Source organism: Rousettus aegyptiacus, unplaced genomic scaffold (assembly GCF_014176215.1).
Source record: "Rousettus aegyptiacus isolate mRouAeg1 unplaced genomic scaffold, mRouAeg1.p scaffold_m13_p_7, whole genome shotgun sequence".
Lineage (NCBI taxonomy): Eukaryota > Metazoa > Chordata > Mammalia > Chiroptera > Pteropodidae > Rousettus > Rousettus aegyptiacus.
In genome coordinates this window covers 82293525-82317395 of record NW_023416310.1, presented here as the reverse complement: position 1 = coordinate 82317395, position 23871 = coordinate 82293525, and the positions used below count along the sequence as shown (strand labels likewise).

General features: G+C 36.2%; 1 protein-coding gene across 4 annotated transcripts in view; it reads right to left on the bottom strand.

The window, feature by feature from the left end:
* GABRB2 (gamma-aminobutyric acid type A receptor subunit beta2) overlaps window positions 1-23871 on the bottom strand; it is a 254555-nt gene that overhangs the window by 122780 nt on the left and 107904 nt on the right. For all 4 annotated transcript variants that reach the window (XM_036224278.1, XM_036224280.1, XM_036224279.1 and 1 more), the window contains one exon: window positions 12706-12926. In XM_036224278.1, the coding sequence (XP_036080171.1) occupies window positions 12706-12926 (221 nt within the window). The remainder of the gene's footprint in view (window positions 1-12705; window positions 12927-23871) is intronic.

Genomic DNA, 23871 nt, shown 5'->3' with positions numbered 1-23871 from the left:
CTTTGTAATCAATAAGAAGCAACACAGATTTTTAGTCATAAAACACTTGACTATCAAGAATAAAAGAGAACAGCCCCCACCTTTGAACTCAACAGTAATGAATTTTCTGAGGTGTGTGTCTGAAAAGCACTAGCTCTCATTAGACAGCATTTTCTCATGGTCTCGTTCTGTGGTAGAAGGCTAATATGGGTCACCTAAATTCCACCTTGATACCATTCTTGGCACTTTCACATCTCTGTCTTTTAAAATACCACACAGATTGCAAATTGTAAGGTAATATAAGAAAAACACCAAACCAATGAACGTTCTACACAGTCAATTCATATATGTATTTAAGTCATAATTTGAAAAGCTGAACTCATGACAATTGCTGATCCTGTCTTTGTTTTCAAAACGCCTTCTTATCAGCTGTTGAAACTGATTATCACCTCGAGTACAGTGTCACTGCTGATATAGTCCCCGCTCCTTGCCCCCCGACTAATAAAGACAAATGCACTAGCAGGTAGGACGATCAGATTTTTTCCCACTTCATCCAAAATTAATAATCTTTGATAACTGGGTTCTAAATAATACCACTTTCAATTTATGCTTCTCTTTCTACTCCTCTTAATTTACCTCATGTGCAAATCCCTGGTTTAAAAACATTAGATGTGATTTTGTATGAAATGCCTACATTGGGACAGAATAATAAATCATTTTGAGAGAAACCCTTCGAATCCCATTCAACTGATAAACAGAGTCAGATAGTTGGACTGATAAAATAAGAAGTGCTGTGGATAAATCAGAATTACTCATTCATATACACATTCATCCAACAAATATTTTTTCATTGACTCTTCTGAGAGGGGTTTTGGTCAAGATGTTGGGATATAGTGAAGAATAAAACAGACGTCTCTGCTTTCATAGAGCTTATATTCTAGTGGAGAGGGGCCGAACAAAGGAATAATACATCTAGTGATAAAGAGCATAAAATACAGTAAAGTGAAAGAAAGGAAACAGAAATTGTGGGCAAAGCAGCGTGACTTAACTTCCTTCCCGTGAGCACACGAGTTTGTCCTGCCCCGAGGACCACTGCACTTCTGTCTCTTCTAACTGGAACACTCATTTCTCAGATCGCTGCTGTCAGTCTTCATAAATAACATCTTGGTTCAGATGTCACTTCCTAAAGCAGGACTCCACCTCTCTCTTCTAGTCACTCATTATTAGATCGCTCATTCTGTTTAATTTTCTTCCTGGAATTCATCATAATTTCCAGGCCTCATATTTATTGTTAAATATTCCTTTCTCTGGTGGTTTAGATGCTTCCTTCACTAGGCACAAGCTTCTGGAGAGAGAGACTATGTCTGGTTTAGTCACTCCTGCACCCCCCACTCCCCACCTAGAGCAACAAGAGCTACTTGGTAGCTGATTGGATGGAGTGATGCATAAATGAATTAGATGTTCAGCAATTTAGTTGACTACAATGGCCCTGTTTCATTAAACATTAATCAGAGCTACTAGGATTTGTTCAAGTTTCCTTCTGGAACACCACACGGACATTCCTAAATAAACAACTTCAGTAAACTATTAGTCTTACTTGATATGTTCACGTCTGCGCTGCCCCCTCCCAGTCCATGCACTTAGTCATTTCTCTGTATTAAACCTGTTAAAACATGTAGGGTATGGGCCTGGATTCTGTTCTCAGCTTAGACACTTACAGTTGAGCTGCTTTGAGTAAGTACCGAATTTGTTTAATTCTCAGTTTCCTCCCTTTGAAAACAAAATGTTAGTATTTACCAGATGGGATTATTTGGAGATTAGTAGATACAGTGTATGCACGATACATGATGCACGGCATGTACTCAATTGATTTTGACTATTATAATTATCTTGGTAACTATACTAATCACCATAGTCACAATAACAGTTGTTATTTATTGGGTACCTACTGTGTGCCAGATACTTCGTATAGCTTACATTATTTAATTCTGACCACATTCTTGTAAGTTAAATGATATTAGTATTTTTAATTAAGAGTTGTTAAATAACTTCTTTTTTTAAAGCACGAAGCCTGTAAAAACAAATTCCAGAGCTTGGCTACTGTCCTATCCTGCTTTGTCTGTATGTCAAGCTAGTATAGTGTTGCTTCATAAGTATTTACCACCGCCAGATATTATCCTGTGCTAATCATGTTGGCAAACGGCAGAAGGGGTCCAGGTTAGAATACATGCAACAATATTAATGACAGCAGTGAATGCTTACAAACAACTTGCTATGTGCCAAGCACTTTACTAAATGCTTTAAAAGTGTTCTTTCATTCCACTCCCCCAGGAATCCTATAAGGTAGGTGCTGTAGAGGCCTATATAACTGATGAGGAAGCCGAAGCTCAGGAGGATGGAGCACAGCTAGTGAGTGACAGAGGAAGGCCTTGAAAAAAGGCCGTCAGATTCCAAATCCAGACTCTCGACAGTTGGCACTACTGCTACTCCAGTGCCTTTCTGTTCTCTCGTTTTCCTCTGCAATGATATAAAATGCACAGATGTCCCCTGGTATTTTGATGCCTAAAGAAGTTTTAACTTTTGTCGTAGTCTTTTCAGTGTTCTCCCTTAGTCGTCAGCCTGCTACAGTGGTTATAATATAAAGTCCTAATTACTGTCTGTATTATGGCTGGTGAAAACAATCCAACATGGGATTAGTAACTTCTTCCAAGGATTTACAGCCACTGAGCTTTCTGTCACCTTTTATTCTGTCCATAAGACTGCAGATAATGAGCTGCTTCTGACAAGCAGAATAGCTTGTGCATTCTATCATATGGCGACTGTGATTTGAGTTACTAACCTATTATATTGGTTTGGTTTCCAAGGAGAAGATTGCTTTATTTGTTATGTCCAGAACATAGAGGTGGAGTGGGCTAGAAATCCTCTCTTACTACCCATTTAGCAAAATAGTAATTAAAACTAAGTTTTAATGAACAGTAAACCTTAGGAGGTGATTTCCATAGGTTGGATAATTTTTTTATCTCCTTTTTTTCTTTCCTTCCCATGGGGAATAAGGCTGAAAAATACCCCAAATGAAAGAAATCTATTTTACTTGTTCTGGAAAATAGATACAGATTTTCTTCAGTGTACTCGGTCTGGCAGACAAAGGCACTTTTCTGGTTGTCTGAAAGTTAGTGGCCTGGCCAACAGCCCATACTCTGCTTTCCCTTTCAGGATGAGAATAGGATTAGAGTCAAGACTCTCAAAGAGAGAATGATGCCTATACATCTTTGACATGAAAGAGTATCAGTTACTTGGGTCATTACTTCCTGGATTATGAAGTAATAATTGAGCTTCTTCAATCCAGCAGAAAAGCCTGTGGACAGGATAACGCTCACATGGCCTCCAGAGTCTCTGGGAGCCACAAAAGCCACGTGGCCTCCTCATTTCCACTACAGCTTTGTATTTGAGGGTAATTAAATTGAAACAATCAATTCTTACACTGCTTGCTTTTCTCTAGACTGTGGCCCTCTTGAAACTCTACAATATGGTTGTATAATTCTGAAATAGAATAGAACTCCAAAATCTCTGTATCCAAAATTATGAACCACAGAGCATATTGCTTTTCCTTGAATTTGGGTATTTAGAGAAGTGAAACCAAAATGGCTTTTATGTCTAATAGTTGCAGAGAAGAAGACCCTTCAAGAATAAAGGATGAAAGGAGGAGTAACTATATTAAATTATACTGAACATGCTGTTTTTATTGAAATAGGTATGGGCTGCCCCAAAGGAGTGCACAGGTCCCTACTGTGGAGTCCTGTTTCACAATGAGAGAGTTGTTCTCATTTATTTATGAATGATGATCATGGCAATCTCTCTAGAGGGGAAATGAATGACTATTACAGGTTCCTTTCAGGAGCCTTGGAAATTTAGGCTCTACGTTCTTCCTCTCCCATCAACATTCTCAGGACCTTTCTCCAAGAGTTGTTCACAGGTATCTGTCTAGACAGAGACTGCCTTTTCTCAGGCGCTGTGGAGGTGACTGAGATCATCCTCCAAACTTAAGTTTCCTCAATTATAAAGCGGTGCTAACAGTAGACTCCTTCACAGGGTTGTTTAATGTAGATAATTCAGGGCTTGATGTATAGAAATTATTCTATACATGTTACTACTACTACCATTGCTAAAACTATCTCAATTAAACAGGTGCTCATTAATATCTTCTTTGAATAGGTCTTTGTCTAATTAAAACTCTGTCATGACTGAACTCATTACAAAGACCATGTAGTCTAACTCTGTATTTTGTCAAGCAAGTTGCCAGCAAAATGTGCCAACAAAATTCACTGATTTCATGAAATCGGATGGTGCAAAATTTACTCCAAATGTGATTAGAAAAAACTTTTTCTTTAAACTAATGCTGAGGACACTCTGAATTGTTTCATGGTTTGATTTATGGAAGTCCCTTCTTGTTGCTCTTCAGTCTTAATGTAAGACAAATGAAAAAAAATGCATATCTGTAATCCTATTAACTGTATATATGTATGTTTATAACCTTAAATGAGCGCACACACACACACACACACACACACACACACACACACACACCAGCAATCATTTTAATCACCCGCTAGGAAATACTTTGCTTACGATAAAGTAAAACCAAATAAAATAAAGATCTGGCTTCTTTCCATGATGACAATATTCTCAGGACCCAGAGGGTTCACTCCTAACGAATCTGGGGATATTCAAGTGCTACCTCTGAACGCGCTATGTACAGCAATGCTGCATGTAGAGACATTAACAAGCCCAGGAACAGTGTGTTCTCAATGGGTTTCAGTGCTTCTTCCCTTTGCAGACAAGGACCGAGTCAGTGACGCCACCGTCCTCATTCTCTGCGCCTGCAATATCAGAGACCCATGTCTTTCCTGGGAGTGTAGCTGTTTTATTTCCTTCTTTGAAACCCCTGGGGTCTCTGGCCATTCATCTTTTCTGCAGCAGTCCTTTCATAACTTGGATTTCAGTGCTGCCACATCAGCTATCATTTGATCGAAATCAATGGACATGAAGACGACTAGGGATCCACCCAGCTGGCAGTCAAGGAGGCCCCACCGACTGCCAGAATGTGATGAGTCAGCAATATTTAAGAAAAAGGAAGTGGGCAGACTTTCTTTTCGTCGTCAAATGTTTTTATCTAAAAAACCAAGAAAAATATGGCAACAGAAAGAATGCTGGATTATTTCCCAGGGCTGCTAAATACATACCGCCTCCATTTCTAAGGTCTGGAAAATGGTGTAATTCTGATGCTGCTAGTTTTGATTGAGATTTGACATATTTGCTGATCTCAGGAGACAATGATGACTCCAGGAAAACAAACGACTGGCAGCAGCAACAAGAGTAACAAACTGTGGAGTAGGAGCCGGGAGCGGGATTCCACGCTGTCCTTCAGCCTGAGCTGCCCCTGTGATGCCGGGCGCGATCATGCCCCTCTCTGAATCTCCTTTTCCTCTTCTAAGAAGGAGATAAACTTGAAGATGTCAGAAATTACTTCTAAATTTATTTTAACCTAAATAATTTTATCTTATAGGGGAAAATCAGTAGCAAGATTTCCTTGAAAAATTGCTTGCAGCTCTTTAAAGAGGATGTAGTCTATAAAACAATATTAGATGCATCTTTTCCCACAGAGGTGAAGTACATGAGGTGATTTTTCCTGCTTAGGAGAACTGAGAAAATCTAGAAAACGGATTTCACACTCTGGCCAGGAGGACTGATATTCTTAATAACATCTCTGCTGTTCTGCTTGATAGAATACATTCACTCAATACCTCTATGAAAATAAATTAAACCAATTAAGAAATCTGAGTTAAAAATTGATATATTAATGTTTGATAGGCTACATTTCAGCGTGCAATGGCTACTCAGTTATTTACTTGCTTAATACCCTGCGGTGAAGCTTTAGGAGTAGAGGAGGAAGATAAAATTAATAAACCCTGCCTGTCTAAATTCATTACAGGCTAACATTATCCTTTGCCATTTTCCCAATGACAGAACATCCATAGCAGGAGGTGGCTGAATCGCCTTCTGCTTCCTGCTGAATCTTTCTTTAAGAATGTGAACCTTTAATCAGAAGTGACATGTTTCTGATCTAATGTTACATATGGGAGGTGCGCAGACATATGAAGTCAAGGGCTCCCCACTCACACCGAATGACAAACAGCTATTTTTAGATGGGTCAGCTACTTCTGCAAGAGTAAGAAAGTCATTCCTTTCATAAGAACTGTCCTAATAAAATGAACATCAGTACATCTCCTGAGCCATTTATTTAACCTATGAGACTGCAAATTGCAACAGCACAACTCTAAGATTATAATTTGTACTACAAATTATAATTTGTCACTAAAATATTAAATAAACTTTAAATAGTAGTCCTATGTTTTATATCAACAACTACATATTGTACCTTATCTCAAAATCACAAACCATATCCTATATTAAATAAAGAATTATATCCCAAATATGTCCTATAATGGTTAAAGACTAATGGTTATAAAGGATTTACTGACATGGCAAACATGTTTATGATGCATTTATTATTAAAAAAATAATAAAGTCACAAAGTAGTTTTATAATGTAAATCCATTTTTATGAAAGACTATTCATATGCTTTTTTATCTAGAAAAATATCTGGAAAAGTATAAAGCAAGGTATGGTTTAGTGGTTAACTCTTGGTGGTAGTATTAAGGGTAATTTTCTTCATAACTTATCCGAATTTTCTAAATTTTCAATGTTAAATATATCACCTCATAATAGAAAAAGTTTTAATTGTATTTGTTGAAGAGTTTTAATAATGTGATAAAATGCTTATAATACAATGTAAATGACTTTGCATAGATAATATGCAGTCTAATTTGGACTCGAATTCTACGTTTTAATAAAAATATGCATTGTTATGTTCATAAAGATGCCATTAGTTGATAACTTGGATTTTCTTGCATTCCTGAATACAATGATTTTGTTTTTGTTTTCCTAATTAGTAACATGTTTTTCAAGGAGATAAATGCAACTACTACAGCAACGAAATATCATGTTAAGTATCGCTGTATGCACAAGAAGGTAGAAGTCCTACTAATATTTATGCCAAACATTAGCGAAATCACAGGATTATGAGATTTTTGGAGCTAGAATAAATTTAAAACTCATTTAAATGAGTAACTATAAGAACCACTAATTTTAAGACTAGAATGTAGGTCCCCTGATTCTCTGTCTGGTGTAATTATTCATTAGCTTTTTGAAAGCGAATAAATATCCTCTTAAATCAATAACAGTTTGAATTGTATCTATGTGATATTCTTTATGATGCCATGTCAATACCAGATTAAACGTGATTTTTACCTGCTAGCACTTCTGCTGGGATCATTGACAAAACCCTATATTTTAATGTCATTTTTCCTTAAAGTATTGTGAAAATGATTTTAAGATATGGTTAATCTGGTTAAAATCCTTGCTTTATAAATGACTAGAAATCCTTCAGTTTAGTCAACTGAAAAGTCCTGTGTCACCAATGCTACAGTTGGGTTACTCCCAAGAAGATATTCTCACCCACCTTCAGCTTTATCTTCTGACAGAAGTCTCTAAATAGTATCATAAAAGACAGGAAGCATTTAATTTTATGACTGAATTGGTATAATTAAGCTATCTACCTGCCAGAAGTGAAGGTGAGAATCTATATTTAAGAATTTTATTATTTGCCACAAACTATGAATTTAGGCTTTAAAAAAAGCATTATTTATAACTTTTGAAAATTATTTCTGTATCCTATAGATCTTTAAATCAGTTGAGAAAACAGATTGAGTGGTGCAACATGATATGAATAAAAGGATAGGGTTGTTTTAAGAGAAACCATACAATGCTTCATTAAATGAAAACGACTGAGTGCACACAAGCTGCCAATGAGGCCCTGGGCTAGGGCTACCCGGCAGCTTTTAAAGGCTGCTTGGCCACTTGAACTCAAGCCAGGCTTCTAATTTCCTTGCTCTTGATCTCATGCTGCCAAATGCAATGCTAGTGACAACTGGTTCCACTGTAAGTCTGTGCCCTCAACACTGTTTGAACATCCTTTACATTTTTTTAAAGCTCCCTTTCCCCTCCAGGTAAGCCTGACCTAGACCTTTCCCATTCTCTTCAATTCTCTTGCTCGCTCCCACTCTTCTCATCCTAGACAACGAACTCCTTACTTCACAGAATCATAACTGGGATAAAATCCTATCATTAAAACTACTGATTTGATATTTAAAGCTTTCTCTGTTCCATTCTTCTATTTATTTATCAAATACCTCCAGCATTCATTTATTAAAAAGTAAGTAACACTGAACACTTTCGATCTACCATATACTGTGTTATTCTAAATATATAATTTTAATTTCCAGTCTGATGCTAGCTTATAAATTATTTAACATTCATTGATCATTGATTCAGAGCATGACTGGGTTGCAAAAAAATTGATACTATAGAATTTATCCCCCTTTTATATATTAAGAAATTAAAACCTGGAGAGGATTCCCAAGGTTCAACCAGAAGTCAGTGACAAAAGTCCCAACTAAAATCCGTCCCATCGTCATTATATCTTGTTAAGAAAATTGATGCATTGCCTAGTTGTGTCCATTTATCTCTCTGCGCAGTATTAGAACTCTGTTCTCGGCACCTCTAAAATGACTGTCAACCTGGAGAATAACAGAGTAAGCTGCTAACTGGTGTTTTTGGTGATGGGGAAACAAAAAACTAATCATAACAAAGACTACTAAAACTTAGCATATAATGTCTAAAATCCATTCCATATTTCTAAAACTCAATCTCCATTTTCTGTCCTCCCCAAGGCCACTGTACCTTCGTGCCAGTTTGCTGAGTAGCTGGGCACTATCTTCAAAACTCCTGCTATCCAAACATAATATCTCAGCATGGTGAGACTCAGAGCTCCCACAGCCGTGAGAAGCAATGGGCACAGCATACCCTTACAGAAAGACAATTTCGCGAGGGCATTTCCAAGGCTTTAACTGAAGAGCTGGGCTATGGCCTAGATTGGCTGTCTCTGTCATGGGTCCCACCCACCGAACCACACATCCTCCAAGGTGACATGGCATCATTTTCGGACAGCTATTGAAAGCAGATGTCAAGTATAGATGATTCTCTGCCTTCAAGAGATCGAAAATATCACTCCTTGGCTGCAGATTTAAATTTTCAGTGACATTTTCTACATAAGAGAACCAGAAATTCCTAGGACTCTAGTACACATTTTTCCTTTTCCAAATTTTATCATGCGAATTTTCAAATATACAGACAAGTTGAAGGCATGATACAATAAACACTTACATATCCATCATGAAATTTGACAAGCATTAATATTTTGCATACTATTTTCTATATCTTCATTACGTTTCGATACCTGAAAATTTCACTGAAGAAAACCCTATGAAGAAGCCTACTCAGATCCTCTGAATGACCTCCCCATCATCTCTTTTCTGTGGATCTCCGCAGAAGGGAAATTTAAGCCTTTTGCTTTTGCTTTGAGCTCATTCATTCATTCATTCACTCATGATATTCAACTCAGAAATCTTGCTCTGATTTCTTCAACAATGCCTTGATATTTAAAGCTTTCCTTGTTCCAGCCTCCTAGGTCTAGGCCTTCACCGTTGCCTTTCAATTTGCCTTTTCAGTTCAGACTGATGAAATTTGTCACTACCATGTTCTTCACAATGATCTTGCCTATGTCACATAATTCCACACAGCAAAATTCACCCCACGGTAAACTGGGACAGGTGTGAACATGAAACCTAAAGATACATTGTCCATAGATGACTCAGGCTTATTGTTCTTTAGGGCCTTAGTTTATTGACTGAGAACAAAATCTGTATCTATGAATCTAATGAAAGCTGTTTTGATCTAACTTTTCTTAATCTCGTTTATTTCCTTTTTCCCCGTGTGCTCTGAGGCGATTCCTACTATTCTTTATCCCCACCTTGCCAGTAGTACCTAAGGAGCAGGACGGAATGGTGATGAAGAACACCTCTGTGTTCAAATATTACGCTTTCCTGTGCAGTAACTCTGTAACTTTAGATACACATTCCTTAGCGTCCTCATATAAGATGGAAAAAAGCGATAGTGCTTTGTAGGGGTAAAATCAATATGAAATGAGATCATCTAAATTCTGACACAGTGACAAGTGAATGTTTAGTCCTTTAATAAGTATTAGCTGCTGATATTAATACTATTACTAAAGTGTTGTTTCAACGCAGCCTCTATTGAACAAAGACATAAGATAAATTTCTTACTAGACTTTCAGCAATAGAGAATGACTGCGGTGGGAGGTAGGCAAGTAGGAGTAGAGGCTAGAGCTGGAAATGGTGATTTTAATTGAATTCTTTTTATTTATTTATCACAAATGAACCTCCTGGAGTTGACGAGGAGACAGGTGGTCTGCATTAAATGTCCAGCTATGAAACAAATTGTTCTACTATTTATCAGTAAAAACTGGAATGAAACACTTATATTTTTCCTGAAAAACCTTATTATCAATTTCAAATTCAAAATTAACAACACAACTGATAGAACAATTGTAATTCATGAGCCTTCTCAGTCCAGAAGTGCTCATTTTATGCACGTCAGAAGTGTTTAGGAATCCGTCCTTCGTCAACCGCCCTCATTGGAAGTGGGGATGGGAGGGTGACGGTTTCTTACTGTTGGGAGTTTGAGTTGCAGCAAGTATGTCCAGTGCATCTTAATAAGAATGAACAGCGATCAAATTTTTTATCTGATGATTGGCTTAATGATATGAATAGACACTTATCATCTGCATTGGTCCTTTCTTTTCCCTCTCAATTCCAAAGATGCTCTGATTGTTGATTTTCCTATACATTCATTTTTGCATTTGTGCATTCAGAATTCACTGATAGCCTTTACTGAGTTTATTTACAATGCAGGTGCTTTTTTAGTGCTGGGTATACAAAAGGGAATACAACTTGATCTCTGCTCTAAATGTGAGTAACCCAAGGAAACGGGAAGAGCTCAGGATAATTTCAACATGATTATTGTAAAGATTAAATGATTCAATGGGGAAAATGCATCCAGCACTGGGATTGGTGCTTAGCCAGAGCTTGCTACTTGCCAGTCACCTCTCCACCTCATTCACTGCTAAATAACTTATTTCTATGCCTCCTTCTACCTTCTTCAGAATTCTGACCTCTCTCTGTGCTTAACTCTTAAAAAGTATTAACCACAATCTCTTTTCATTCCCCATCTCCTTCACTGCCCACCAGTCACCCTCTCACCAAGTCTTTGTAATACCATATGTTTTGTAGTTAATTCCAAGTAATACGATGTATCTGCTAAACACAATTATTTCCATTAGTACTTTCAAAGCACACCACTTTAGTCAAATCTTTACAGACATCGCCAGTCTACTTATTTTATCTCTCCACTGTTTCTCTGTTTTCTGACACATGTATATGAGCAGAACCGGTATCCAATTCACCTCTTTACCATCAGTAGCTAACACAAAATACACACGTGCTCTCTCTTTGCTTCCCTGCCTCCCTGGAGAGTCAAATGCCACTTTTATTTTTCTACAAATATGAAAAACAGGCAAAAGAGCTGGCTTATAGAGAACTAACACAATGCACCATTGGGGCATATTGAATATAGCAGATAAGGAAAATGAGAGACTCCAGATAAGAACAATGTGGGAGTGAGAGTGAGTCCAGGGTATTGGTTAAGAGCTATGGCTCTGAACTTGGAACAATGTCCAAATCCCACCTTCAAAGCTTACTTTCCTGGTGATCTTAGGCAAGTTGGTTAAGCCTCGCTTTCTCTACTTGAAAATAAAGATCATACAGTTTCTAACTTAGGAGCTTGTTATAAGGATTAGCTATATTAAATGCATTAAAAGCACTTAGTTCAATGTGTGACCCCTAACAAGTGGTCCCTAGATACTATTGTCATCATTAGTAAAGTAACTACGTAGTTAAGTAAAACAGAATAGATAGAAGGCAATTGAACAGTTCAGAATTCAGAGTTTCTCCCCCTATAATGCAGAGAAATCTTTATATTATAAGGTATTTAGAGTAAGATATATTTTTCTTCTCCTTTTTCAAGAAACCATCTACCGCTTCTAATATAAAATAAACTTTAAAACAGGAAACTGTCTCCTTGCCCAAACAGCAAAACATCACAATTCTTTTCTGATATAAAGGTACATGTAATAGTGTAAACTCATTAATAAATATGAGATCATGACTGTATTTGCACATCTGATTGCTCTCTGGAGGGTGAGGGGGCACAGAAAGCCTTCCTGTCATCAAAGGACCAGACCCCAGTTCATGTAGCTTAAGAGCAATTTATGAAACAGCATCTGTTACATGCAAACAAATATTAGACATTCATATTTTTTTCCATCTTAAGAAAACCTTATGTCTCAGCTATTTGGTATTGTTTATCCCTACTCCTTAAAGAAAGCAGCTTTAGGATCAGCAGCTGATATTGAAAAATATTCAGAAAAACGTAGTCTTAGCAAGGGCTAAGTCCCTTTGTAAGCATACTCCTTTAGAAAGCTATCAGATGTCTACTGGATAGGAGGTTTAACTGCTTATCGGTAGACTTGAAGGAGGAATAAGGAAAAGAGCATAGAATGTTCCCCTCTGATAAAAAGCAATAACTATAACATTCAAGAAAAAGTTCAATTTTGAAATGGATGCTACAGACCTGAGGCCATAAAGGACAGTCCCATCCGGATGCAGACGAATCATGCGGTTCTTGACGGTCACTCCATGCACAAATGACTTCTTATCGTTTAGGAAGTAGGTATCGGGCACCCAGAGCTGATCTGCTACTCTATTGTCCAGAGTTAAGTTTAAAGGTATTACATTGTAGGACAACCTCTTATCTCTCCAAGCTTGCTGAAAATACATTGTCAAGGTATAATCCTGTGAAAGTGAGAAGAAAAAAATGGTTATTTTGTCCTCAGACTTGGAAGACAGGCAAATACTTCAGTATTCATTAGAAAATATATGCAACCTTACACTGTAAACATATACTATTCGCATATAGGCAAATGTTAATTTATTAAACCCATTCTTCCTGAGCACCTGCTGTGTGTCAGGTCCTGTAATACAGAAGTTAGGAGAGCAAATCCTCGTGAAATTTATTATACATTATCCAGGAATAAAACTGGTAAGAAATAATTGCCTTATACTTAATTTGTCTTTCCCTAAGTTGGGTACACAGGAATGTGTCAGGTGGAGCATAAAGACAATTTTAAAAAGTGGTTAATTTATTGTAGTAGTAATTGCAAGAGTGTGTCAATGAGAATCCTAACTGATCTAATCAAGGTAAGTTTCCCAGGAGAAGTGACATTTACGCTGAAACTTATGCAGCTTCCCAGCCAACTAAACAATATTATCTTAATCAGTATTTCATGAGAATTTTAATCCCAGGATTACAAATCAGCAGGACAGGCTCTTCCCTTTTGAGTAACAGTTGTTAAAAATGGAGTACTGGCCTTGGAGTCTCAAAGCCGGCATTTCTCAATTGTGTATAGAATGTAAATTTATACTATTTCTTTGCATTTTGGCTCCATTAACTATAAATGGGGCTTTTAATACATGCTTGATCTATCCAAAAGATTATGATGGCAATTAAATATATAACTTAAATGCAATCTGTAAACTACAAAAAGCTAAATACGATGAATAAAGCATTTACATATATATTGCTACATGTTTCATCCATTAGAGGCCTAAGGGTTCAATGTAATTGCTCTTTCACCCTTATATGGAAGACTAAATGAAGGGCCAAATATTCATTTGAAAGGATAATTACCATTCTATTTTAAAATCAGTTCATAATGTCCTACTTAAGGGCTTAAAAAAAATAGGATCTTGTATTTATTCATCTCTGCAACCTGAGCATCTAGTGCAGTCCTAGGGTACAAACTGAATGAATGAACAAATGCCTACTGGATTTTTACATGTATCTGTATACTTCTGTGGATAAAATACACCTTTCAGTCTCTATGAAGTCCCTGAATTTTTCTAAACGTTGTTGAGATTTATACTTTAATTTGCTTATATAATTAAAAAAATGATTTTTAAGATATTATCTGCTAAAAATAATTGGACAGTTTTCATAGGAAAAGTATAATCCCTTGGCTGAAAAAAAATAAAACATTTTTCTGGTTTCACAAATATGTAAATTTGATCTTATTCAGAAGTCAGTATAGGCTGACTTCTGAATAAGTATTGTAGAATCAAATTTATATTTGAACAAAAGATATATTAATCTCTTAAAGGTATAATAAATAATTGTAGGTAATATTTATTGTAGTAGATCACTTTAGTAAAGAATTAGTCTGAGGATCTCTAGAATAGCATCTCAACATAATAAAAGTAACCCTGAAGGCTTATAAATTATATAACTAGAAAATAGGAAAAGGACCAAGTGCATTTCTTTTTGCATATGTTACAAATATGTTACAAATAGCCTAACAGGTAGGATATAAATAAAATATACAATTAATATTATACTTGAGAGAACACATTTAGTGATTTCCAATTCTTGGAGATAAAATGGAATATCTGTTTATTATTTCGATTAGAAAATAAAGCTACTTAAGCTTCTTTGATAACAAGCCCTCTTAAGATTTAGAGGAGATAATATTGTTTGGATGGTGCTGGAGTTTATCAGTTAGCTGAGATGTGTTTGGACACAGGAAATTGTATTCTCTTTTGTGCTAAATAAATGGTAATATTGGGAGATCCTGTGTCATAAGCTAACTCCTGTTACTTGTCAGCAAGGCAATGCCTGCTAAGAAATGCTCCCAGACAGACACTGGTGATTCTGCTAACTGTCGCATCAATTTTCATTTCATTTATTTTTATGTGACACGTTATGACACTGTCAAGAATGAAAGAAACTCCTGAATCTAAATAAATGTTATTGGACTTAAAAAGCCTCTTTCCCAGGCTTCTGTCCACCAAAGATAAACCCTTTGAACTTTCATGTAGAGAGCATACCCTCCTCATTCGACAACTCCACCTTCAGGAATTTGTCTCATAGTTGGTTAATTCAAACTGAAGAAAAAAAAAATCACAAACCACTTCTGGGTGCTTCATACCCTATGGCATCACCGAGCAAGAAAGATTTAATCACAACTAAAACCACCACCTGATTTTCAATGCATAACAAGATGGAGTTAAGGCCACTACAGACTCTCTCTCACACTAATTAAAACTAACCATCCTAGAAGGGATTAAAAAACAAAACAAAACAAAACACGTAAGGTCTATGTAAAGTAAAACATAGTAGGCAGATTGGGGAGGGAATCAAAATGTGAAGAAAGACCATTCCAATGGTGAGATTGTTTATTTTTTTCTCCTTCATACATCTCCTTAAATGCGCACACATGCAAACACACACACACACACACACACACACACACACACACACACACACACGGAGCCAAAACCATAAATAAATGGAAAGATATATTATGTTCTTGGTTTAAAAAATGAGTACTGTTAAGATGACAATTCTCCCAAATTGGTCTATAAATAAAGTTTGATCCCAATCAATATCAAAGCAGACATTTTTATAGATATGCAAAAGCTAATTCTAAATTCTATATAGAAAGCAAAGAAACAAGAATATCCAAATAACTTTAAAAGAAAAGAACAAAATTAGAGGACTCACACTATCTGATTTCAAGATTTACTACTAAGCTACACTAAGACAGTATGATAGTGTAGTAGTGATAGAAATATAGATCAATAAAACAGAAGAATCTAAAATAAACCTGCACGAATATGTTCAACGATTTCTGACAAAGGTACAAAGGCAACTTTTTAATGAATGGTCTGGATCAACTATAACATCCATACGTGAATGAATGAATGAATGAATGAATGAAAATCTCAACTCATGCTTTATGCTTTATATAAAAATTAACTCAAAATGAGTCATAGACTTCAATGTAAAATGTGAAACTATAAAACTTTGAGAAGAAAACATGGGGGAAATCATCTGTGACCTTGGGTTAGGCAAAATTTTCTTAGCTACAGAACCAAAGGAACAAGCAATAACAAAATATTGATAATTTGAACCTCAACAAAATTTAAAATTATTTCATGAAAGATGTCAGTAAGATAGTGAAAAAACAAACTACATTTACAACTTATACATCTGACAAAGCACAGGCATCCAGAATACATAAATGTATAAAGAATTTTCAAAACTCAAAAAACAACCCCATATAAAATAGGCAAAAAATGTGAACAGGCACTTAACCAATGAGGATATACAAATGGCAAATAAGCACATGAAATGATGTACATCATTAGTCATTATGGAAAATTAAATTAAAAACTAAAATGAGATCACATTACACACCCATTAGAAACTAAAGTAAAAGCATTAAAAATCCACTGATACTTCCATGAGCTGGTACTGACCCAGAACAATGAAACTCTTAAACATTGCAGGTGGGAATACAAAGTATCAGCCACTTGGAAAACAGTTTGACAGTTTCTTAAAAAGTTAACATGCTCTTGACATATGAGCTCATAATCCTACTCCTGTGTACAAACGTTTACAGCAGCCCTACATGAATCGCCAAAACTGGAACCCATCTAGATGAATGTTCTTCAGCAGATGACGAGATAAACTGTGGTACATTCATGAATCAGAATACTATTTGGCAATAGTGAAGAAAGAACTATGAATGTGTGCAACATCGTCAGTGGTTTTCATATAATGAAAATTAAGTGAATGAAGTCAGATTCCAAAGCCTACATTTTACATAATTCCATTACTATGCCTTTCTGTAAAAGGTAAAACTGTAAGAACAAAGAATAGATTAGAGGGTCCCTAGAAGTAGAGACAGGGGAGAGGTTGACCACAGAGGGCCAGCATAAAGGAATGATTTTGGTAACAGAAAAGTTCTGCATTTTCATTGCAGCGGTGGTTCATGGTCTTAGGCATTTGTCAAAACTCATGCAATTGTAAATTAAAGTCAGTACATTTTTCTGTATGTAAATAAAAAATTAATTAAAACTGTTTTTAAAATACTTGATCTCTAGGGTAAGACACATCCAGGTTCATGTCCTAATTCTTTCATGGCCCTCTGTTGTGACCTTGGATGCATCCTCTCAAGTTCCTGCACCTGTTTCCAACTCAAAAGAATAACTAAAGCTAATTAATTTAGGATCGAGTAAATAAGAACTGCTTTGATATCTAGGGAGAAAAGAGCAGAGCGATGCTACAAAATAAATCTCCACCATACATACCGGGGACATACAGTTCCATCAGGGTGGACTGACAAGACCTCCACAGAATGGGGCTCACGATTCCACTGTATAATATTAGAGGCAACTGGACTAGGTAGTTTCCAAGGGCACTTCTAGCCATAACATGATTCCATGCCAGGAAATGCTTTATTGACCGTGTATTCAAATGCATCCTGCCACTTCAAAATCTTCTACATGTCTAAAATACTTTTCGTATTGTTTTTTGCTGTCTTTGTAACTTGTTTTCTAAAACCAAGACTAAAACCTTCCCTGTTTCTTTGGCTTAGTGTTATGTGTGTGTGTGTGTGTGTGTGTGTGTGTGTACACACACACACACATATACATATACACACACACAGCAAAACAAACAAACAAACAAACAATCCAGTTAAAAAATGGGCAGAAGACCTGAACAGATACTTCTCCAAAGAGGAAATACAGATGGTTAACAGACATGAAAAGATGCTCAAGGTTATTAATCAGAGAAATGCAAATTAAAACCACAATGAGATATCACTTCACACCTGTCAGAAAGGCTATCATCAATAAATCAAAAAACGGCAAGTGTTGGTGAGGATGTGAAAAAAGGGAACCCTCATACATTGTTGGTGGTGGGATTGCAAATTGGTACAGCCACTATGGAAAACAGTATGGAGGTTTCTCAAAAAACTAAAAATGGATATACCTTTTGACCCAACAATTGCACTTCTGAGTATTTATTCAAAGAAAAACAAAACAATAATTCATAAAGATCTATACACTCCAATATTCATGGCAGCACAGTTTACAATAGCCAAGATATAGAAGCAACCTAAATGCCCATCAACACATGATTGAATAAAGAAATTATGGTTCATATATTCAATGGAATATTACTCAGCCATTAAAAAAAAATGGAATCCTACCATTTGCAATGACATGGATGGACCAAAGGTTATCATGCTGAGTGAAATAAGTCAGACAGGGAAAGATAAATTACCATATGATTTCACTTATTTGTGGAATCTAAGGAACAAAAAGAACAAACTAATCAAAAACAGACTCGTAAATATAGTGGACAATCAGGTGACAGACAAAGGGGAGGGAGGTTGGGGGACTGGGAGAATGGGGTGAAGGATTATAGAGGTACGAATTAGTAGTTGATAGTTGGGCATGAGGATGGAGAGCAGAGCACAGGGAATGCAGTCAGCATTAATATGATGGCTAAGTGGAGGGTCAGGGGAGGGAGGGAGCAATTGGAGGGATCGTTTTATGAACAATATAGAAGTCTAACCAATGCACTGTATACTAGAAACTAATTTAAATAAATAAATTTATTTGAAAAATAAAATAAATTGTGTTTATCTTTTTTTTTAACTTTATTTTGTGAATTGCCTATTCATGTTTTTTGAACATTTTTCTGCTTGGCTGTTTACCTTCTGCTATTAGATATTTGGATATATACAATAACATTTTGTTATTTGCTGTTTTCTTTTAATTTTTATTTTTATTTAAATTGTATAGTTTAAAAGAATAGATTAGGATTCTAAATTATTTCCTCAATTAAAATTTTCTATTTATCCTCTCATGGGAGAAAATACACTATATGTGATATAGAAATTATCACCTAAATATCACAGTAAGATAGAGTAAGTTCATTCATAGTACATACAAAGTATATTCTCAATATCATAAGCTGTCACCTCCTTGAAAGTGAAGATTTTTCCTTATTGATATTGTGCATTCTAGTAAACTGTATAAGCTAAAATTGCCTGTTAAATGGTATGAATTTCCTTGTGAACGCTGGGGGGTATATACAGAGTTCTACAAACTGTGCATACCCTCTGCTCTGACATTTACATTCCTAGGAACATTTGTAGAAAATAATTAAGCAGTACATTCTGACAGCTCTATCTCCAAATATTAGCACAAATCTCTTACTTCTCCTCTTCTCCCTCTGCCACGGTCCACATCCATCCTCTGAGTCCTTTAACGCAGTGATCTGTAGCATCCTGAGCATTACTAAATTGAACTGTTACCTCTTGTAATATTATTTAGAGAAGGGTAATCCCCCAATTAAACTGTACTGTGTTCTCTGAAGTCAGAAACCGTGCCCTCAGTTCTTTACAAAGTGACCCAAGCATCTTGTCTTTAACATGACTGATCCTTTATGAATGTTTATTCATGGACACAGGGAAGTTTGCTCTCAGTTCTTTGTTTCTGCACATGGGTTTCAAATTTACATTTTTTAAAAATCCTTTTATTAATCATTATTCTTGAATACTCAAAGGTATTTGTTCTCCCCATCACTGTCATGTGAAAGTGAATTTTCATTCCATGTCTACCCCAAATGTTCAAATAGCCTCAGAGCTACTGGTGTTCTCTCCATTTTTCAAAGCTTCTCTAATTCTACAGGAGAAGTCCTTAGGGTTATGAATGAGGATTTCTAAAGGGCACAATTCATCTATCCAAAGCAAAAACAAACAAACAAACAAACAAACAAACACCTCAGAGAGAAATGCAAGTATTCCTACAAAGCCTTCTCCATGTTCCTAGCCCTTTAAATGCTCTCTTTCTTCCACATCTGAGCCCACAAATTGCTGATCTAATTACAGGTCATGGTAATATTGCCACATTCTCAACCTCCTAAACTAGAATGCAACAGAGTAAAACTCAGCTTCCTCTTAATAGAAGCCATCAGGCCAGATGTTCAATTGCAACATTCTGCAAGAAGCACATGGCAGCAACTCTGACTAATTGCTAGAGACACATTGGGGATATGAGAGCTGCACCTACAATCACCTATAAGGGAAACCAAGTTCAGAAGTGATTGATTATTTTCTTATATGTGAAACTAAAATGTGCATGGTCAAGGCAATGAGCTTTTCCACTATTTTGCTTAGTTACTTTGTATTTTATTACAGACTTATCATTGATAATGAGACTAATCCTAAGGATGGCTAAAAAACTGAGCCAGTATAACTACTTACTTCTGTACCTTAATACAGCAGGGGGCTCAATTCACCCTGAAATTATCAACATTAAAAGTTCACTTTGTATGTATGATTTGTCTCCTATTATTTTGTGCTTTTTTATTACCCTACAGGTTCATCTCAAATTGCTTTAAATATTTTTTTTTATTCCAATTAGTCTGTCCTCTATTTTAATATCTAAAATTGGCTCTAGGCTAACACTTTTTACACACATTATCTTATTAATCATCACAACAGCCCTATGTCATGCTCTTTAAAACAAAGGAAATGATAGTTTCTACTAGTAAATAAGTTCACCCAAGGAAAGTGATTAGTAGAATGCCTGATTCAGATTAAGTGTTCTACAAATGTCTACTGTTATCATTCTTATTTCCATTTTCCAGGTAATGCATCTAAAACACAGAGAGGTGACTGACTTTTCTGATGTTACTCAGTCAATAATTTTCTAATTTATGATTTGGCTAGGGGGCTCTCTGACCACAGAGCCCACGTTCTTGGGCTAAATCAGCTGACTTTGGAACACTCACCTCACTGGCAGTTTTGATTTGGACTGATCATTTCCCGACATTGCTCCTATCCTCCTCTACCCTCCTCCAAAAACTGAGGGAGAAAAATCTATCTACCTATCTCACCCAGCCAGGCAGCCAGCCAGCCATCCGGCCAGCCAGCCATATATAGCAAACGACAACAACAAACCTACAACAATTTTGGGCAAACATAAAATAAATTATTTTTGGATAGTAAATAGGAGAATATTGATCCCTGAGAATTCTCTGAGATCTGAGTGCTGAAGTTATACATACATACATGTTTTACTGAATACACACACATACAGAGACCAAATTTTATACAAAAGGCGACTGCATTAACTCACTTTGATCTTGCAGAATGATTAAACAGTGTCTGGAAAAGTATCTAACTTGCTACTGAGGAGCCCAAAGTGACCAGAGGGACTACAGGGTACTAGTATGGTAATATACTTATTCAGAAGTAATTCAAGTAGAACACTACTTCTAGCAAACCAAAAGATGCTTAGCTTAGATTCATAACATTTCAGGAAGTTTTTTCAGTAGAATAATGGCAATGATTATTTAACTCTTTATTGAACTATAAGAAATAGACATTTTTTGTTAGTTATAAATGTTTGAATTTTGTCAGTTTTATATGGCAACCATTCAAAAAAGAAACTCAACAGATTTTTCTAAATCATATTATAATGACCATTTATATAACCTGATTATTACAAAATACCAGAAGTTGGGCATGAGGCCATGATTCAAGCTGAGGAAAAGTGTAGATAAAATGAGATGTTTCATAAATATTTTTAAATAAACAAAACAAACTTCTTTCCTTCTAATAGAACATGTTTGGTGAAGTAGATCGGGAAAAATTAACTAGGGATATATTATATATCCTTCAAGGAAAACTGCATTTATGGCTCACTGACATGATACCATTAATTTTTAAAAACTCACAATGAATAACAGAAGTTACAAGCATCCCACCATCTTATTTTCAAACCAAAGAAATGCATTGAGTGATCACTGATATAAATGGCTACTTTCACTAGCCGTGGTACATATCATGGTGACCTTGAAAGCGATCTTTGAAAATTGTGCAGTTCAGTTTTAGGAATCCATTTTCTGTCTACAGTATACTGGCCAGTGGTGCACATTATTCTTAGTTACACCAAAATAAAATGATTTATGAAATGATTCTTGTGTTCGTTGATCCCCTGTGGAGTTTTCTACAATGGTTCACTAATCTCCTGATTACAAAGGATAACTATAAGAGAGATTGGGGAGAAGGGAGTAGACAAATCCCACGTAGATTTACATGAGCATCTATCATGATTGAGTACAAAGCGCATTACATCATAGTATATGTCCTCCTTTTAAATAAATTTGTTCTCCCTTATTTATGCATACTTGCGATGGGCAGAAACTATCCGCTATTTGACTATTTTATTTTTTCTTTCGATTCTAAGAAGGGATTTTATAGGAAAAGTTTAAAGTAGAAGAAAACTGACAGAGAGACAGGAAGTGCTATGTAGACTTTTTCTGAAGTTTTAGATGCTTGTTTTTGTTCTGCTCAGCATGGGACAGGCTTATTCCCTCTAAAGCAACAGCCTCTGAAGAGATCTGACAGTATTAAAAAGAAAGGCCATTTTAAAATAAATACATATCACTGCTTTCATACTTTTGACCAGCCTGTAGAAGCTGAGAAGGTGGCCAATCTGAGGACCTCCGCTGGAACAAAGAGAGTATGCTGAGTCAATGCGCCCAAGAGAATACCTGATGTGCTGAGATCAAATGGAAATGCATGTGATCCACTTTGGAAGCAAAGATGATTTTTAAAAAATGTTATGAAAGTGGCGTTGGGCACACAGCGTTACCACTGACTCTATCTCCATCACCCTTAATATTCACTGAATGCACCAAAAGGCTAAAATTGGGGGGCGGGGGGGGGGGGTTGAAGTCACACGTCCTTCCTTTGTGTAACCACCCACCACATAGCTGCCTTTTGCAAGTGCAGAGTCAGAGCTTGACAATCCTTAAATTGGGTGCTCTCGCACCCCACTCTCCTTCTGGGCCTGTGTGATGTACAGGCATGCCTCTCGGTAGCCTTTAAAAATTGTGCTGACTGGTTTTTATTATCACAAAAGGAATTATACAAAATTTGAACACTATATAAAGATACAATGAAGAAATTAAAATAGCTCAGTATATCACTATCCAGAGTACACATAAGAACTTTCCTTTAGATAATTTTTTTCAATGACGTTTTCTCATTATTAAAAATTGAGGACCTTATCTCTTATGAGTATACACATACATACACACAACTTCGTAATCCTTGTATTTTTATAAAGCCAAACAGGAAACACTGTCTCAGACCTTCCCCGCACCCCCACTCTCTCCTAATTATTTTTGAGGTCAGCAAATGCAAACTGGTACAATGTGTCACGTTCAGACCACAGTGGCCCTCTCTCTTCCCATCTATGACCCTGGGGAATGACAGAGCCCCAAATGGAAAGAGCCCATGTCTCTGAGTCACAGCATAAAGAAAAGCTGCCTGCTAAAAATGGAACAACTTCACTAGCCTGTTCAATGAGTGAGAAACAAATTTTTATTGTGTTAAGTCACTGAAAGCTGGGTGTTGATCACAGCAGTCCATGTTTAGCCTAATGCTGCAGAGAGTAACAAAGTCACTGGATGTTTACCTATTAAATTCATGGATCATGATACAAGTGGACTTTCAATGACTACGTTACTAACTTCCTGTCCAGGTTCCAAGAGGGGTCCTACAGTCACCTCCCTACAAATTGCAGAGAATGATGCCTATCTTGCAAGATTCTTGTAAGAATTAAAGAGCACGTGTCAGTGCTTTTGTGCCTGATGTGAAGTAAGCGTTTGGTAGGGCGGTTATTTTTTAAGCAAGTAAATAAAACAAAAATAATTATCCTTAATAGATAGCTACTATTTTTCTTTTACCAAAGTAAAAATATATTTTCGTTTCTTTACTACTTTGTATATTGTACTGAACTTACTTCTCAAGAGATTTGAGTTGGCTGATCAAAACACGTTAACCAGGAAGCAGTGTTGAAGCAAATGAGA